At 49.0% G+C, this 13,360-nt stretch overlaps 4 protein-coding genes across 4 annotated transcripts; 3 read left to right on the top strand and 1 right to left on the bottom strand.

Annotated features, from left to right (window-relative positions):
* Positions 1-58: 58 nt before the first annotated feature.
* On the bottom strand, positions 59-1,247 carry BKA55DRAFT_508050 (WD40-repeat-containing domain protein; the record flags this gene model as incomplete). The annotated part of the gene is made up of 3 exons (XM_046187389.1): positions 59-424; positions 472-1,069; positions 1,198-1,247. The coding sequence occupies 3 exons, from the start codon at positions 1,245-1,247 to the stop codon at positions 59-61; spliced, it is 1,014 nt and encodes a 337-aa protein (XP_046051129.1).
* A 1,479-nt stretch (positions 1,248-2,726) lies between these two features.
* Positions 2,727-5,768, top strand: BKA55DRAFT_537954 (formate--tetrahydrofolate ligase-domain-containing protein; the record flags this gene model as incomplete). The annotated part of the gene is made up of 5 exons (XM_046189978.1): positions 2,727-2,850; positions 2,910-2,930; positions 2,990-3,027; positions 3,079-5,606; positions 5,660-5,768. 5 exons carry the CDS (start codon positions 2,727-2,729, stop codon positions 5,766-5,768), a joined length of 2,820 nt encoding a protein of 939 aa, XP_046051128.1.
* A 2,039-nt stretch (positions 5,769-7,807) lies between these two features.
* On the top strand, positions 7,808-10,189 carry BKA55DRAFT_507474 (uncharacterized protein; the record flags this gene model as incomplete). The annotated part of the gene is made up of 1 exon (XM_046187342.1): positions 7,808-10,189. One exon carries the CDS (start codon positions 7,808-7,810, stop codon positions 10,187-10,189), a length of 2,382 nt encoding a protein of 793 aa, XP_046051127.1.
* A 1,427-nt stretch (positions 10,190-11,616) lies between these two features.
* Positions 11,617-12,863, top strand: BKA55DRAFT_537952 (integral membrane protein DUF92-domain-containing protein; the record flags this gene model as incomplete). The annotated part of the gene is made up of 3 exons (XM_046189977.1): positions 11,617-11,802; positions 11,859-11,940; positions 11,989-12,863. 3 exons carry the CDS (start codon positions 11,617-11,619, stop codon positions 12,861-12,863), a joined length of 1,143 nt encoding a protein of 380 aa, XP_046051126.1.
* Between the last annotated feature and the right edge of the window lie 497 nt (positions 12,864-13,360).

The following is a 13,360-nucleotide window of genomic DNA, read 5'->3' as shown; positions in this document are numbered from 1 at the left end:
ATTTATTTGTTTGTCCCCCAAACGCCGTACTATGCAAGCACACAGGAAAAGAACGCATCTACTGCATTCGGTTGATTCGTTCCCTCTCAACCTCGTAGTTGAAGTCGAAGTAGCCCTTGTCGAAGTGGTGAACTCGCACGTATCCGTCCTCTCCGCCGCTGGCGTAGCTCTTGCCTGTGGGATCGGCAGCGACAGTGTTAAGAGGACCGAAGTGACCTCGCACACGACCAATCTCGTCCTCAAAGATCTTGTGGTAGAAACGAGCCTCGAACTTACCCTGACGGGCAGAAGTTCGGGTAACATCCATAGCGGCCTGACCACCACCGAGGATGACGAATTCCTTTTTGGGGGTGATAGTGGCACTGTTAAGGGGTGTGTCGGCTGTATAGGTCTTGAGGACCTCGAGATCGCGGGCAGAGATGAGCTTCACAAATTAGTATTTGTCTATATGAACAGTCTGATCAGACATACCTTGGCAGTCTTGTCCTTGCATGCGGTGATAAAGTAGGTACGGTCGGGAGACCACTGAAGATCGACAATGGGCTGATTGAGTTCATGGACGGGAACGTTGTCGAGAAGATCACCGGTCTTGGCGTCGTATCGGCTTACGCTACCATCCTCGTGACCGGCGATGATGTACTTGCTAAGAGCACTCCAGCCAGCAACGGTGGCCTTGCTCTCGTCGCAGACAATAGTGAGAGCCTTCTCGTCGGTCTGCTCAGCGTTGAGATCGGGGTTGATGTCGATGACGACGATGTTGGAGAGGTAACCCATTCGCTTCTCGGTAACTCCCAGCAACTTGGTGGCATCTTCGTTGAACTCGACTCGCTTGACGGCGGTGGGGAACTCCCAGGTCTTGATGAGGCGGCCAGTCTTGACTTCCCAGAGACGGATGGTGTTGTCGGCAGAACCGGATGCGATCATGGTTGAGGTGGGGTTAACATCGACTGTCCAGATGGCACCTACGTGGCCGTGGTAGGTTCCAAGTCGCTCGCCGTTGTGGGAGAACCAGGCGCAGATTTGCTGATCCTTTGCGACGGAGAAGATGAGATCGCCATCTTTGTTGAATCTACAGATGGAGGTTAGTCGAGGCTGCAGGTGAAGTTATTCCCAAGCTTTGTATCAAGCAAGATATTCCCCCCTCGTCTTTGTGACTATACCACAGATGTATAGAGACAGAATAAGACTCAGACGTACCTAATTTGGGTGAGCGCACGCTCGTGCCCGGCAAGAAGAATGGGCCTCATGTTGTCGATGTCTGAGGGGCACTAGGAGGGGTTGATGGCGGAGGCAGATTCGGAGCGGATGGTTATATGGCGAGGGCTTTCGCGATGGAATTTTTGGCGGTTGTGCGTTTTGGTGGGGCAAAAATCGAAATCACATCCCCCGCCTTAAGCTGAGCTATGAGGGGCACAGGGCTGATGCCTGATTTGTAGGGGGAGAGGTGTTAAAGTTGAGTTTAACCACGTTTGGCACATTGTGATGCCTATTATTTCGAGTTATCATGGATTGAGATGAGTCTGAGAAGAGTCATTGAAGGATTCAAGAGTCATATTTTGAGTTGTTCTTTATAGAAACATTGAAGTCGATTCATATTATGACCCTCCTCTGGTCTCAGCTCACTTCTCAGCGAATCATCCTGAGGCATCAACAACTCGGGTAAAATTCTAGAATTCTGGCCTTGTCAATCTTGTAAGACCACTCCAAACTGAAGGCATCACAACACAACGACCTATCGGATCTCATTGGTCTTGTGTTCGGTTCGTCAAGAGTCACCTTGATGACCCTTCTTCGAGGCATGTACTTCTCACATCACATCCTGCGTTAATGCAAAGTCAGTCACACGACCGACCAACTATATGGACTGATTGCAAGTATTCGAATATGGACGAGTTGCAAAGAGAGGTTCACTTGGCTAAAGATTCTTCAAAAGATCAAGTCTATCGACTTGAAAGACTGCGTTACTGTACAATATTGTGTTATTACCGTCACCATCAACCAACAACCGTGTTGCTGGTTTGATGATTTCGCTTCCTCTCTTTTCTTTTCTTTAACTTTGGCTTAGAACATTTCCTCGTGGAAAGGCTTGCATTACATTGCATAGATCTACATGTATATGCTCTCGCCATTGATCCGTCGGACATCAGGAGATTGTTCGGCATTGGGTCTAATACCATACACATCTACATACAACTAGGAATATCATATTCTAGTTGATCATGTACGGCGCGGTCCTCCGTTGCGCCGGGTGGCTTGATTCGAATAGTTCCCGAGTGATCCCGAGACAGCAACGGCATTTGCGGTTTCTATCTTCAACGTTATCGATACCGATACCGATATCACGATATGCAACGAGAATAAGCCTTGGACATCAACGGCTGAGCTGCCGATTGTATACGCACCAAGCCGAACCCGCAATAGAATTAGGCGGGTCCCAGCAAAGTCAGATTCTCACCTACCCACAGGTGTGTTTACGCACAAAGTCGCACAGGCAAACTTCCCTTCACACGTGTTCGGTCGTTTCTTCCGTGTCGACCGTGCCTTTCGTGAACGCCGCTATTCGGACTGCCCCCCCTCACAACCCGACAGCCCACTTCATATACAGAGACTGCCTCTCAGTCAACAAACAACGAAATAACTTTGCTTCAACCTCTGTTGGCGAGTCTAAGTCTTTTTCTTTTATTAAGCCATTCTTACACCAGAAAAGACTCTTTTCCTCGACTACAATGGTTGCTGCAAAGCTCGATGGCAATGCTATTGCCAAGTCGATCCGGGAGAAGCTCCGCGCCGAGGTTACTGAGAAACAGAAGCTCAACCCTAGGTTTAAGCCATGCCTCAAGATCATCCAAGGTATTACCAAGACACTCGTAATACTCTACTTGTTCAACGCTGACTCAATTGTCTCACAGTGGGTGATCGTTCAGACTCTTGTTCGTCATAATCCTGCCCCGCCATCATGAGATCATCTCACCACTAACCCGCGATACAGCTACCTATGTTCGTATGAAGCTCAAGGCTGCTGCAGAGGTGAGTCATAATAAAGCTATAGTTGGGCACGTTCACTGACTCATCACCAAGGCTGGTATCGACAGCCAATTGCTGCATTACCCTGAGTCTATCACAGAGGCGGAGCTTCTCGACCATATCCGTCAATTCAACCATGATCCTGCTGTTCACGGTATCCTAGTTCAGCTGCCCCTCCCTAAGCACATCTCTGAATATACTGTCACATCTTTTGTGGCAGACGAGAAGGATGTTGACGGCTTTGGCACCAAGAACATCGGAGAGCTGGCCAAGAGGGGCGGCAAACCTCTTTTCGTGCCCTGCACACCCAAGGGTGTCATGATCCTTCTAAAGGAGTCGGGGATTGACCTGAAGGGAAAGAACGCTGTTGTTCTTGGAAGAAGTGACATTGTCGGTAGCCCTGTGAGCTACCTATTGCGAAACGCTGACGCTACTGTCACCGTTCTGCACTCCAAGACGCAAAACATCGAAGCATACGTCAAGAATGCAGATGTCGTTGTCGCTGCTATTGGCCAGCCTCTGTTCGTCCAGGGCAGCTGGATCAAGCCTGGTGCCGTTGTCATTGACGTCGGAACCAACTTTTTGCCCGATGCCACCAAGAAGTCTGGTCAACGACTTGTTGGTGATGTCGACTACGCCGCCGCAGTCGAAGTTGCATCCGCCATCACCCCCGTTCCCGGCGGAGTTGGACCCATGACTGTTGCTATGTTGATGCAAAATGTTGTCGATGCTACAACGTGGTATTTCGAGTCTCAGAAGCTCCGAAAGACCATCCCCCTACCCCTGAAACTGGAGGAGCCCGTTCCTTCAGATATCGCTGTGTCACGAGCGCAACCCCCCAAGGAAATCACACGCATCGCTGCTGAGGTCGGCATTGCTCCCCATGAGCTGGAGCCTTATGGCGCTTACAAAGCCAAGGTTGACCTTGGCCTCCTGCAGCGACTGGAGCACCGTCGAAACGGTCGCTATGTCGTTGTCACCGGCATTACCCCCACACCTCTGGGTGAAGGCAAGTCTACCACAACTATGGGCTTGGCCCAAGCTCTCGGGGCTCACGTTGGACGTTTGACTTTTGCCAACGTTCGACAACCCAGTCAAGGACCTACCTTTGGTATCAAGGGAGGTGCTGCTGGAGGAGGCTACAGTCAGGTCATCCCTATGGATGAGTTCAACATGCACCTTACTGGTGATATTCATGCCATCACCGCTGCCAACAACTTGTTGGCCGCTGCTATTGAGACTCGCATCTTCCACGAGAATACTCAGAAGGACGGTCCTCTGTATAAGCGACTAGTCCCCACAAAGAACGGCGAGAGAAAATTCGCCCCCGTCATGTTCCGCCGATTAAAGAAGCTCGGAATTGACAAGACCAACCCCGATGAATTGACTGAAGACGAGATTCACCGATTTGCCCGACTGGACATCGATCCCGAGACCATCACTTGGAGACGAGTTCTGGATGTCAATGATCGTCACCTTCGAGGAGTTACAGTTGGAACCGCCCCTACTGAAAAGGGCCAGACCCGAGAGACTGGTTTCGATATCACTGTTGCTAGCGAGTGTATGGCTATCCTGGCACTTAGCAACAGTCTGGCCGAGATGCGTGAGCGTCTGGGTTCAATGGTGGTGGCTACATCACGAAACGGTGACACTGTCACTGCCGATGATATCGGTGCGGGCGGTGCTCTTACTGCTCTCATGAAGGATGCTATCAAGCCTAATCTTATGCAGACACTCGAGGGTACTCCTGTATTTGTCCATGCTGGTCCTTTTGCTAATATCAGCATCGGTCAGAGCTCTATTCTTGCCGACAAGCTCGCCCTGAAGCTTGCTGGTACTGAGCCTGACGAGGACCACGATGAGAAGGCCGGTTTCGTCGTTACCGAAGCTGGTTTCGACTTTACCATGGGTGGTGAACGATTCTTCAACATCAAGTGCCGTACTTCTGGCCTTGCTCCCGATGTTGTTGTCGTTGTTGCTACTGTCCGAGCCCTCAAGGTTCACGGCGGTGCACCTCCCATCGCCCCCGGCGCTGCGCTCAGCCCCGTTTACAAGGAGGAGAATGTTGACATTCTGCGCGCTGGCTGCGTGAACCTGAAGAAGCAGATTGCTAACGCCAGGTCTTTTGGTATTCCTGTCGTCGTAGCGATCAACAAGTTCTCCACCGACACAGAGGCCGAGATCGCAGTCATTCGCGAGGAGGCCATCTCCGCAGGTGCTGAGGATGCTATCCTTGCTAACCACTGGGCTGAGGGTGGTAAGGGTGCCGTTGACCTGGCTCATGGTGTTATTGCGGCTTCAAAGAAGCCCAAGGACCTGAAGCTGACCTACGATCTGGAGGGTACTGTTCAGGAGCGTCTTGAGGCTATCGGCAAGAAGATGTACGGTGCCGAGAAGGTTGAGTTCAGCGAACTCGCCCAAAAGAAGGTCGACACATACACCCGCCAAGGATATGGTCATTTGCCTATTTGCGTGGCCAAGACACAATACTCTCTATCTCACGATCCCGACCTGAAGGGTGCTCCTACTGGCTTCACAATCCCCATTCGTGATGTCAGGATGGCTGCCGGAGCAGGATACCTGTAAGCTTATTGTCTTATTCGAACGTAACGTAACGTAACTAACAAATTACCAGGTACGCCCTTGCTGCTGATATCCAGACAATTCCCGGTCTGCCAACAGCACCTGGCTATCTCAATGTTGATGTCAATGTTGAAACAGGCGAGATCGAAGGTCTCTTCTAAACTAAAAGAATTCCGATGCGTAATGGATGTAGTCGGAAGCGAGGTACACGGTACTGTACTCCCTCAACTCAACGTGGGAACGGATTGGAAGGCGAAGCATTAGGGCGTGACATTTCAACATATGGTGCGGGACTGGTTTAGCGGATATCATCATGTGCCTATTGGCAATTAAATCAAGTTTTGATTTGGACTATTTATGAAGTGTCTTGTGTTACCATCGTGTCTCTGAAAGTCTGGATCTGAGTTGATTCAACCAGAACAGGACAAGCATGTTTATGACCGTCAAATATGACTGTCAATGCGAATGCCGTAGCTGAAGAACGATTCTGCCTTGGCTGGAAATGCAGTCTCATCATGCATACTACGTGGTAGGCGTCGACGGAATTTGCCATTGTGCATGTTGCATACAGCCACAAAATTGTCTGGTAGGGCCCATCTAATGTTAGGTAGAACCGGAACCGGGTGGTTGGCCAGTAACTCTACCACCACAATATCAAGCCTTTTTTTTAGTGTGAGGGTGAGTGTGACTTGACAGCATCGGCATTTCCCGTTGATATCTCTGGCGCAGGGTCTAGAACTAATCGAACCATGGGCCACCGGCATGACGACGTTCCGTGTGGGGGTTGTTGGAGCTGTATCAACTTTATTTGAGCTACGACGCTTTATGAAGTAATGTTGCAAGATGATTGTGTGCTGAGAAATGAAAATCCTTTCGCGAAACCCTTGCATTACATGGATGAGTTAACTGCCGAACTCAACCGTCATATTCTCATTAACAACATCCATGCTACAAAGCAAACATATCACTCAGCTGAGGATCCTATTACATGGGGACACGCATCGGCATCTCATCATTGGTCACAACCAGATAGCCACGAGAAAGCCATGTAAGACTCAGCCCAACTAAACTAGCAATGCGAGAACCAATGGCTCGGCGCCACACTAAGACTAGCAAACGGCACCGTTTGACCCCTTACCGCCCATTGAGGTCATCCTTGCTCTGTGTTAGATGCCGAGTGAGATCAATGCCGGAGGATTAAATCACTGGCCATGTTTCTCCTCTTTGATGGCAGTATAACAGGTTACAGCCCAAGCTTGACGCATTCTTCCGTACAGTGTTTGCTTTTGAACTGCGTACAGGTTCGGATGGTCTAAATTAAGTTGTACTGCAAGACATTGAACTATTTTCAGTTGATCCGTATTAGGCAGGCAATGCGATAGGCTTCTCTGGAATGAGTTAAGTATGATCCAAGAGAGTTAGCATTGAGTATAAACCAGATCACGATCCTGCTCTTCAATTCACAGTAAAGTTTTCGTGTTGTTGCAAAACAGGATCCAGTCTGACTTACGAGAGCTACACGAAGAACAGTAAGACCAAGCTTCGCGTAGCAATAATTTTCGTATATAATGCAATGTAAGCCGTGTCTATGACACCGGATCCACCGAGATGCCTCGCCGGGAGCCTGACAGCGTGCTGGACGTTCTTGTTTGATGCGATACCCTCAAAATAAGAATAAGCATCTGACGCTTGTCAACACTGCCCCCAGCCTGTGTCATCTTTAGCTGCGTGTTCAGTCCATCCAATACGTATTTTCTATCTATTAGTTCATGCCAGGTCTCTCCCTCCAAGTTACCAGCAGAGTGGTGCTTCACTTGACCCAAACACTGCCACTGCCACCCAATCGAGGCTATCAGCCCTAAATGATGCAGGCCTCTGACATGGATGCTTGACAAGCTTTTCGGCTACTACTAATATTACCTACCAATGAGAGGAGAAACCTTCTTAGAGGCCCTGAGCGTTGATCTGATCTAAACCCTACAGTGTGGGCTTGTTTAGCTCCTGTTGAGGCTACTCTATTTCGAAACTAAACCCAGGTAGCCGACGCCATCTCAACCTCATACAAAGATCATCTCCTCGGCTTTTCTACCGAATTCAGATCCCTTCTTGACAAACCCCCCAGAGCTGTCAGGTTCTTTGACCCCCAGATTTGTTGACATATGGTAAACAAATTCTCCAACATTTATACCCATTGAGCAAGATGAGTTCAAAACACCCCTTGAGACGATCGTGTGCTTTTTGTCGGGCGAGAAAAATCAAGTGTTCAAACGAAACTATCTGCGAAGCTTGTCGTAAGCAAGGTGCCGACTGCATTTACGACTTTGAACCTCCACGACCAAAGGGGCGGAACTTGAGTTTCGACAGCACAAAGGCCAACAACCATCTACAGGTACGGAGTGAACATGAACTACCTGACAGTAAGAGAAGGAGATCGTGCTCTGCCAATTCTGCCTCTTCTATGTCTCCTGGCAGAACCCACGAAGATCTAGCCCCGTTGGCGGATGGTGTTGAGAGCCTTGCTGCATCCCTTGAGCAGATGTTTCAGGACAAATTTTCCCAGTTGATTTTTGGAGAAGTAGGAAAACCCAATCAACAGCAAAGCACAGAAGTCAGGTTCACTGGCCTTTTGCCTCTGATTGCTTTCGACCTCGTCGCTTCTGTTGGCCAGAGATATAGCGACTTGGGGCCACCTCAGTCTAATGAAAGCAACCAATTGATCCGGTCTGGATTATCCAACGATACTTCTACCAACATGTTCGACAATCCTTCAGCATATTGTAGCCCTTTGTCTACCTTTAGTCATCGACAGCGAAACCAGCTCATCGACGTCTGGTTCTCCGCACATCCCCTAACATTTCTCATCTCCAAGACATTGCTGCTTCGAGAAATCCGCGAAGATACCTGTGACGAAATCCTCATGGCGGTGATGCTTGCCGATGCTAGTTTCGTCGTCGGAGAGGACTCGACTGTTGCTCGTGGACATGAACTCTTGCAGTGGGCCAAGACTCAGCTACAGATGCGACCCTGCTATCACCCTTCTGAGGACAACGATGCTGTATACTCTGGTGTACCTACGAGGGTTTATAAAGGAGTTACCACAGCACAGACGTTGGTTCTTTTGGCCTGGAACGCCCTATCTTCGCACGAATTCCGCCGAGCGATCTGTTATATCGAAGTTGCAAGCAAGCTGGTTACCGAGATCAAGGATTGCATGTCGAAGGATGTCTCCCAACCAAACTCCAGTCGCATAAATGGTGTTGACGTCCGTGATGTCGAGAAAGAAGTTGTCTCCAATCTCTGGTGGACAACCTATTCACTTCACATCTGGACCTCTATCCAAGCAGGAGTCTTACCCAAAACCACACTGTCAACCTTTGACCTCGACTCTCTCCCCGTGACCTCGACTTCATCGGTTACCATTCAGCTTGACCTCGTCTCTGAGAACTTCAATACCTTGCAAAAGCAAAAGGGCAACATTCGAGAAATGCGGCCACTTGCCCAAGTTGTCAGCACGGTTGCATTCCTATTCTCCCAAACCTCAGACCAAGCTACATCAAAACACGGCGTTGGCATCTGCAAAGAAGCTATACGCTCTTTTGGTACAAATACAAATGACTCGAAAGCAAGAGGTCTAGATGATGACAGATTGTGGCAACTACTTGTTGCGTTTCACCATACCATGATCATTCAATTCCTCTTCCCCAAACATGGTTCGTTCTACGAGCAAGTGATTGTCCCGGCTGAGACTGTTCATCAATTCTGCTCTTCTGTAGAGCAAATCATACACTCCCTTTCGCCAACTACCAGACAACTCAATCACAACTCAACTTCAACATTCCAGCAACCCCTCTCTAAAGCTCTCTGTACTCTCCTGGACACTTGTTCCCGAGCTTTCAACCTCCTTCGAGATAACCTAGGGCTTAGTCTTGATCATGGCTACTTCCGTCCAGAGTGGGATAATCGTCTATGTTCTTTGGCAAGCTCCTTGTATACAATCAGCAAAGACGAGCGATTCTACCAAGATACAACCTTGCGTAGTGTGCGGAAGCAGATCAAGTCGTGTGCTCGTGCTTTCGGTAGTAATGGCACTACCAATGCACTTGGGTTGTTGGAGCCGAGCATAAACTCTATGCGATCCATGTCGCACTCCCCTCAGAGCAATGTCAGGCCTCCGAATGGCTTCATCGCGAGTAATGAAGCCTTGGTAGATATGCCATCACCCTTTCGAGGAGCCGAAGCTTCTTCGAGGGTATCTTCGTCTATGCAATCTTCGTCAGGCTCCTCTACCAGCGTGTCAACTCACTCATTCACCCCGTTTGAGGAGATTAACAAATGGCCAATCAACGAGACCTTTTCTCATGGGATGATATCTACCAATATGAACTCTCCCCCTATTGTTCAGCAAGGGATTCAGGATGGAGCTCCCATGCAGAACATGTGGTACTCGCAAGCACCCCCTATGATGAATTTTGAGGCCGCGGGTCCAGTCTCTATTCAACATAGCCAGTGGGCTTGGCCATCCACAAGTGGCGAAGAGGCACCATACATGTCTTTCCAATCACTAGATATGGATGAGACTTGAGGATGATTCGTGGGTCGCCAAAGTTTCGGATATTGGTTGAATGCAAGATTATCATGATAACGGACAAAACAGAATGAAGCGTGTTATTTGGTTATTGGCGCATTCTAAAATTGAGACTCGCCGCTGGCGGCATCGATGTTTGCTTAACATTGAGTATTGCGTGCGCTGGATCAGTATTTGTATCATGTATATATTTTAATCAGTGTTGAGGGAGAGAAACTAGAAAACTTGATAGGGGCGTTTCAGCAGAGCCTGTGTATCATATTATCTATAGTTTCATCTAACTTTCGTACATGGCCAACAGTTATCGTTCAGTAGTGTTCATCATACTTCCGTATCTGTATCATGGCGGCAATCAAGACACCATAAACTGAATTCCTTATCAGACTTTGGCAGGAGATACAGTGACATGCTTCATCAATAGACACTTATGGTTAAATGGGTCAACATATTTCTTTATCATTGGAATTGAATTTTCAACACAGAATTTTGCAACTCGACTTGGTTTGGAGTTATGGCCCAAAGACTACAAATAACATATTTGAATCAGCATCGAAATTCTTAAATGATAATACCTCATCCTTTGTATGCTAAGCTATTCTCTTACCCTGTTTATTTCACTCATGTGTGAAGTTATATGTGTTTACCATCTGTCCGCTTGGGATCCGACCAGTCCCGGGGATCTCGGACCGGAAAAGTGGAACTCCTCCGAACATTTCGGTGCGCAAAGAGTTGGATAAGAAATCAACTCAAAAATGATGACCTGTAAAGGTTGACAAGATAGCGAAGTTATCAACAAACCTATCGAAAAGATATGGCCTGTATGATAGACAGTGGCCCCGTATCATGCTTTAACCGGATGCTTTTCACTCAGAAAAGAACTCCGAGGTTTAGGGTAGTCTCTTTTGAGGCGAACACTCAAGTACCTTGTATGGAACTCGATCTTCTTTTCTTCTAGGTACCTTTGTTAAGATAGCAGGTCTTCTGCCCAAGTCTTCGCTGTCGATTCAAAACTCCCGGTGCAACCTCAACCCATCACCATCTTCTTCAGAGGGAAGGAACAAGGAATGATGTACTAGTCACGGAATGTATTACAAAGAACTACGTGGTAGTCGAAAAGTCGATAGAGACCTCTTAGACACAGTCTGGAAATTCCAGCTATAAAATACGACGCCCCCCTCTTCTATTTCAAAGCCGGACATTTTTATTGTTGTCGAGGGTCGCTCTTCCTCAAATTCTCAAACGTGGCTGTATCTCTCCTTCCACGCCATTATCGCTGACGTCAGCTGACTAGGGGAGCTTGATGCCAAATTGGCTAGCTCTTGCTTGCAATTGAATTAACCACAAGGAAGCTCGACAACGACAAACCTCAGCTCACTTTTTGCGCCCTGAAACTTCAGTATTCTAAGCGCTTGAGTACATCAGCCATGAGATTGCTATATGCTCTCCCCGCAACTTGCGCGCTCATCTACCGCGCCAAGAGCAGGAATTCTTTGACGCCCGCTGGCATCTTCGCTGCAACTCTGACAGCTGCCGCACACGCCTACCACCCATGGAATCTTCCATTTGCACTCCTATGCGTCTTTTTCCTTGCCGGAACACGCGTAACACATGTGAGTATTTGCGCCCGCTATACGGATGTCAAGGGAGATGTCTGACGACGCCTCAGATCAAAGAAGGCATCAAGGCCAACTATACGCTTCGCTCAAAGGGTACATCTGGAGGAGAAGGGCCTAGAACGCATGTTCAAGGTAAGCACTTGAAGCTATACACGAATCACAATTGACTGATCTGTCAAGTCCTCGCCAACAGTTTGATGGCCTCCGTCCTTTCCGTCCTCCACGCGAACCAACTGCGAAAACGAGAAGCCGCATTCGCCGATCCTAATACTCCGGATCCCACGGGATCACTATGCTTTTCATGGGGCGGTGACCTCCTGGTCGTTGGAATCATTGCCAATTATGCGGCCGTCGCGGCCGATACTTTCAGCTCCGAGCTTGGTATCCTGTCTTCAGGAGAACCTCGACTGATCACATCACCAACACTCCGTAAGGTGCCTCGTGGGACAAACGGTGGTGTCACCCTGCTGGGTTTGGGTGCAGGATTGCTGGGGTCAATGATTATTGTCACCGCATCCATGATATTCCTACCGTCCTGCAGTGAGGAGTCATCTCAGACGCCCGCAGGCGGCGCCCCATGGACGATGCTGGAGCGACGCAAGTTCATGGGGTTCATGGTGATCTGGGGTGCTCTTGGCAGTGTCTTGGATAGTTTTTTGGGTGGCCTGTTCCAACGGTCAGTCAGGGACGTGCGGTCCGGTAAGATTGTCGAGGGAGAAGGTGGTAACCGCGTCCTAGTAGTCGAATCTGCTACGGACGCGGCCGCTCATTCCAATGTCAAAACCGACGCCATGCAGAGCGAGGCAAAAGAGAAGCTTGGTGGTTCCGCTATTGTGGACGATGACGATGCTCATGCTGGTATCTATGATCATAAAGACAAGCACCGCAAGTCAAGTTTTGGTGATCAGCGACCATCGCGGGCCATCGAAACCGGGTGGGATCTTCTGGACAACAATGATGTCAATTTCCTCATGGCGGTTACGATGAGCGTTGGCGGCATGGCAGTAGCCAGCTGGTATTGGGACGTGCCCATACAGAGCGTCATGGGTGTGTAGAAACACAAGTTAGCGACGTCATTTTGAGGGTCAAGGGCAATTCTTGACGTTGGCCCCTTTCTGCCAAGACCAATGAGAATAAAGTGATGTAAAAAGCAACTCGCTTTCCCTTCTGGTACTATTTGATCCATCACGAGATTTAAACCACCATTATCCGTCGCCACTGGATGGTGTTGAACTGCGTCAAGACGCACACACATGCTGAGTGACTCCAGCTTGGCACGGCCAACCCCCGGTGAACGTCCGTCACCCCCGGTCAATCCCCGCCGGGTCTCGGCGTGAATCGCAGTCCCTCGGGACGCCAAACCCGGAGTTGACTCCGAGGTGGGTAAACTTTGAGTCCAATGCGAAACCGGCAGATTTTGATTTCAAAAGCCGGCATGGTATCTCTACAATTAGAATCAACCTCATTCGCGCAACGAGTTATTTGAACGTGATTCCATCACCCAATTCCCCAGATCTCGGAGGATGGGAGGGTGGGAGCGAGAAAAGCCAAA

Source organism: Fusarium redolens (assembly GCF_020744475.1).
Source record: "Fusarium redolens strain MPI-CAGE-AT-0023 chromosome Unknown BKA55scaffold_6, whole genome shotgun sequence".
In the NCBI taxonomy this organism is placed as follows: Eukaryota; Fungi; Ascomycota; class Sordariomycetes; order Hypocreales; family Nectriaceae; genus Fusarium; species Fusarium redolens.
Note: the sequence above shows the minus strand (reverse complement) of the source record. Positions and strands in the feature narration are given on the sequence as shown.